Genomic DNA, 5930 nt, shown 5'->3' on the forward strand with positions numbered 1-5930 from the left:
AAAACTTCTTTAACACTTTCCTATTCTGTGGAAACTGGTATATCTGATTATTATACTGGAATTTCTCACAATGCGCTACAACAGTGGTGTCTGTCACAACAGGCTAAAAACTTACTGAGGGGGGGGGGGGTAGGTATGGGGGTGACACCATTTTCTACCGCACCGGGTGACACCAACCCTAGCAACGCCACTGCTCCCGGCACAATGCGCTGCTTATAGAAATACCTTTCATTCATATGGCAGCAGGGGCATGTGTATATAGAAGAGCTGTGGGGGGGCAGATAACGCTATATGTCGGCCCCCCCCCCCCAGTGCACATATACCCCTGCCGCCTTATGAATGAAAAGTATTTCTATTAGCAGTGCATAGTGTCGGCTCCCGGCTCCCGTCAATCCCTCAGCCCCTGTACTACAACCCCCATTATGGAACAGAGTCTGTTCCATGATGGGGGCAGTAGTACAAGCACTAATGTAGCCTCCCCAGCTGTCTGCAGACTCCTGCAGCCAGGGAATTTCTACTCCCATCATGGAAACAAGTCTGTTCCATGATGGGAGCAGTAGTAGTCCCGGCTGTGGGAGTCTGTAGGCAGAGGTGTTTGGCCATACATGAGGGATAAAGGTAACGGATGAATATTTATTCAGCCGTTAGCACCCTTTATTTCATCCGTTATTAAACGTCCGTTTTTACACAGAAAATAGACATTTAATAATGGATGAATGCTCATAGTGTGAAAGCAGCCAAACACCACCATAGTTCTTTTCCTGCTTAAAAACGTATAAAGATGTGTATTGTGTTTTTTATGCATTTAAAAAAAACATTTTTTACATTCATTATGAAAGAATCATGAATCACATAACAAGAAAAACAAAAAGTGCAACAAAAAGCACACTAAAATACATGCTACAAAAACTGCATGAAGCTCAAAATTTTTTTCAATTTTCTATATATATTTTTTATAAAAAAAAAAAAACGTCCAAGAAAGAAGTAGGTGTGAAGGAGACTTCTGGTGCTTTATTTTCCAACAAACATTCACAGATGCAAATCAAAAAATGTTGCAGTATCTTGTAATACCTTTTTTATCAAGTCCAAAGGGAGGAATCCCGAAAGCTTGTCTCTACAAAATTCTGTTAGTCCAATAAAAAAGGTATTACAAGATACTGCAACATTTTTTTAATTTGCATCTGCATCAATGGACTAATACGGCTACTCAAATTTACTACATTAAAGATTACAAAAAGACAAATATAGATAACCATGAAATTCCATATTTTGCCATATTAAAGGGATACTCCAGTGGAATTTAATTTTTTTCAAATCAACTGGTGCCAGAATGTTATACAGATTTGTAATTTACTTCTATTAAAAAATCTTAATCCTTCCAGTACCTATCAGCTGCTGTATGCTCCACAGGAAGTTGTATAGTTCTTTTCTGTCTGCAGTGCTCTCTGCTGACACCTCTATCCGTGTCAGGAACTGTCCTCAGCAGGAGAGGTTTGCTCTGGGGATTAGCTCCTACTCTGGACAGTTTCTGACACGGACAGAGGTGTCAGCAGAGAGCACTGCTGTCAGACTGTAAATAACTACACAACTTCCTCTGGAGCATACAGCAGCTGATAAGTACTGGAAGGATTCAGATTTTTTAAAAGTAGTAATTTACAAATCTGTTTAACATTTTGGAGCCAGTTGATATGAAAAAAAAAGTTTTTCATCGGAGTACTCCTTTGATATGAAATTCCATATTTGTAAATAACACCATTCACTTTTGTTTAGCAAAGGAGGGTAGCATTCTAGTCCTAAGCTCATGGTACCACTTCCCTTGTTCTGTTTACTACAATATTTGTTATCTGCTTTGTTATAATGCTATCATTGTGACAGACTGAATAAAAGGCTGCAAAGCATCTTATGGCTATTTTTAGGCACCATTTCTTGCCTTCATTTTCTGCCGTTAAAGCAAACAAAAACAAAAAACTGCCTTTTTAATGAACAAAGAGCTGGGGATAATAATCATTTGCTAGTATGTCAAGGAGACCAACAGTATCTTTGGTTTAGCTATTCATTCTTTTAAAATGGTATATATGCTTTTCTTCTGGCACTGGCAAGCATAAAATAAATGTTCCCAATCCTTTGAAGGTCCCTGGGCTGTAACAATGCCACACTCCCTGCTTGACTGACACACAGGGTTCGGCTTCCAGCTCTGAGCCCTGTCTAAATCCTGCACAACTGTATCACGGCACAAGTGGAGTGAATGAGGCCACTACTAAAAGCAGACAAACTCACTATGCATGTTTGGAGAAGTCATATCATTTAGGAGCCTGTATGCGCTGATACATACATATTAAACCTATATTGTTTGTAGTTAGATAAAACATGCTGAAGTTATTACGGAGAATACATTAGAACTGAATGATTACCACTATCCAGCACAGCAACAGAGCCATCCTCTAGCACAGCTAATGCCACTGGGTAGGAGAGACCACTTGCAACAACATGCTTTATGGTATGAAAGTCTCCTATCCTCTGAAGACAAATGACACATCTATTATTGATGTCTGCTAATAATATATTACCTGAATGATCAAATGCCACCCCAGAGGTATGTACAGGTAAAGGTAGAAGCAAGCTCAAACTAAAACTATCAATTTGCCTTAAGGGTTTCATCTCACTACTAAAAAGTTTTAGGCATGTACTAGAACATGTTTTGCTGTCCCTTACTACATGCTCTACCACAATAACCTCTCCACTTGCCTGGCAAACAGCAATCTCTCTAGGATGGTTCAAATGAGAATAAACATCTAAACATTTTGTGATGTTTGCATTGTCAAAGTCCATAGCTAGGAGAACAAGATTTCCAGTGTCAGGATCAGAGACTATGATTTCATTTCTAGAGTTGATACCCAGGCCCCAGGGAAAGCTGAATGGATGTTTAACAACCAACTTACACACGCCAGATTTACAGAACACCTTAAGGGATCGATCCCCTGTATCTGTCACAATTAGGAAACCATCAAATGTTACTGCTACATCAGCTGGATAAATAATTGCATTGTCAGAATCTGCTTTTGCTCCAGTTTGTTGCAAGCACTTCCCATTCATTGTGAATCTTGCAATTCTTTTCTTGCCATCATGTGACACAACCAAGCTTTTCGTTTTGGTACAAAAAGCAATACCAGTTGGGTTAAAAAGTACTCCCCAACCACCAAATGACATGCTAAGGTTAAAATTTGCAGATTTAAGACTTGTCACTTGACTTCTGGAACAGTCTACAGAAGAAGCTTCAGGGTGATCTGGAACCACACGTCCTATGATCTCCAACAGGTGTAAAATAGGAAGACATACACTAGTTTCCTGTTTTCGACAACCTTTGCGACAGAATGGGCACTCTAGCCTTTGATTTCCATGGAGACAGAGAGAAGAAACACAGTGCTGACATATAATATGGCCACATGGAAGGTTTTTGGGCCTGTGTCTTTGCTGGTGTCCATACTTTTCAAAACAGACCTTGCATTCAAGTAAGTTCAGATCAGTTTCCTCCAAAAAGTCCTTCATAGTCCTGATTTCTCTTTGTGACGATGATGACATTGCATGCAGCTGTAATCCGCACAAATACTGTCTATGTTGATCACGCTGGAATAAAATCATATGACCAAGCTGCCTGAAAGAGTCAGCAGTGCTATTTAAAGCTATTTGCAGTATCTTGTTAGATGATGCCATCTATTGGGCTAGAAGTGAATATGCATAGGATTTCTTACAGTAAAAGTAAATTTCTTATAGTAAGGTGCCTTTAAAATATGAAAAAATGACACATTTGATATACTTCAGATGCTCAATTTTATTGCCATATACTTTATTCATCTGGAGACTGTACATTGTAAGCAACAAGGCTGAACATTTTTGCTATGTTCAAAAGTAAAGCTATTATTAATTAAATAAAGCCCGCCAGGTTCCTGGGGGTACACATACATTTACCTTTAATGGCAAATCTGTTTTTATTAAACAATATTAAACTAACAAGATATAACAGACAAAGTTAGGGCTTGGCCCTCTGGGCAGAATAAAATGACACACGGTGACCGCACAGGGCCAGAATAGAGTAGAACTACACCAAATGTAAATGGGGGAGTCTGTATCATAGGCTCAAGTCACATAGTTAGTACGGTCGAAAAACAGCTCGCTGCATTCACGAACATATATAACGATTAACAGTGTGGCCCACCATGCGGCTTGAAAAGAGAATGAAATTTACCCAGTGGGTAGAGAATCCCCAACAGGGTCAGATGCCCTGCTGTGTCTGCCTCTTGTTCATTATTATTTGAGTTATCTTTATTTCTCATTTCATTGAAAATAATAAAAAAACATTGAAAGTAAAATGACAGTAGCCTGGAAACAGATAGTGCCATTATACTTTACTAAGTATGTTTAGTGCAACGGCTACGTTTTCACAATGGTGGATAAAAAAGTGTAACTTTTCCATAAATTATCATTCAGAAACTCGAAGTCATCACACTGTGCATTTAAAGGAAATCTGTCATGAGAATCACCCGCACTAAACCTGTTACACAGGCTTGTAGTATGGGTGATCCTGATTAAAACGCTTCTTATCTGGTTAAAAATGGTTCAGCGGTTCTTCAGATATCTATATCTTTAGTTTTCTGTTATTCCCTGGCTTGGGACTCAGTGGGAGGTCTTATCATCTCGGACTCGGCTATACGTCATTCTAGCTGGGCGGAGCGGCCGCCCGGCTCATGAATATTCATGAACATATCCTCTTAGTCTAAGTCCTTTTTCTAGGTCTGGTGGGGAGGGCCACGCATGCGCCGCGTTCTGTACACCCGGAAGCGGCGTTCTCCCCCCGGCTTCACTTGAGCTGCGGCCCAATACAAGTAAGAAGACGGGCTGCATGAGTGAAAAGCCGGGGGGAGACCGCCGCTTCCGGGTGTACAGAACGCGGCGCATGCGCGGCCCTCCCCACCAGACCTAGAAAAAGGAGTTAGACTACTTGGATAAGTTCATGAATATTCATGAGCCGGGTGGCCGCTCCGCCCAGCTAGAATGACGTGTGGCCGAGTCCCAGATGATAACACCTCCCACTGAGTCCCAAGCCAGGGAATAACAGAAAACTAAAGATATAGATATCTGAAGAACAGCTGAACCATTTTTAACCAGGTAAGAAGCGTTTTAATCAGGATCACCCGCACTACAAGCCCGTGTAACAGGTTTAGTGCGGGTGATTCTGATGACAGATTTCCTTTAACACTATAATCATAAATAATTATATAATATTATATATCATAACAGTAATCTTTAAGGCTTTTCACATGGGGGTATAGTAAAAAACAAAAACAAAAAAACTTATTAACCCCTTAAGGACACAGCCAATTTTCATTTTTGTGTTTTCATTTGTCCTCTTCAGCTTTTCTTTTCCATCTAAAGACAAATACGGGGGCTTGTTTTTTGTGCGATCATTTTTCTTTGTAATGATACCTTTACTTTCATTTTAACATAAAATGTATATTGCAACCAAATTTTTTTTAATTTGTGGTGGGAAACTAACTTTGCAACTTTTTTTTTTTTTTTTTTTTTTTTTTTTTTTTTACACTGTACGGTGAAACTGACATGTTCTTTATTCTGTGTGTTAATAGGATAAAAATAACCATAGTTACATGCTTTACTATTGTTGTACTGCTTTTAAATGAAGTCAAACTTTTTTTTTTCAAAATAAGTACCGTATATACTCGAGTATAAGCCGAGTTTTTCAGCACGATTTTTCGTGCTGAAAACACCCCCCTCGGCTTATACTCGAGTGAACTCTCCACCCGCAGTGGTCTTCAACCTGCGGACCTCCAGAGGTTTCAAAACTACAACTCCCAGCAAGCCCGGGCAGCCATCGGCTGTCCGGGCTTGCTGGGAGTTGTAGTTTTGAAACCTCCGGA

General features: G+C 39.9%; 1 protein-coding gene across 1 annotated transcript; it reads right to left on the reverse strand.

Annotated features, from left to right (window-relative positions):
• Positions 1 to 495: 495 nt before the first annotated feature.
• Positions 496 to 3640, reverse strand: NHLRC1 (NHL repeat containing E3 ubiquitin protein ligase 1). The gene has a single exon (XM_056521248.1). It carries the CDS (start codon positions 3637 to 3639, stop codon positions 2380 to 2382), a length of 1260 nt encoding a protein of 419 aa, XP_056377223.1. The 5' UTR covers position 3640; the 3' UTR covers positions 496 to 2379.
• Positions 3641 to 5930: the final 2290 nt, after the last annotated feature.

Source organism: Hyla sarda, chromosome 5 (assembly GCF_029499605.1).
Source record: "Hyla sarda isolate aHylSar1 chromosome 5, aHylSar1.hap1, whole genome shotgun sequence".
In the NCBI taxonomy this organism is placed as follows: domain Eukaryota; kingdom Metazoa; phylum Chordata; class Amphibia; order Anura; family Hylidae; genus Hyla; species Hyla sarda.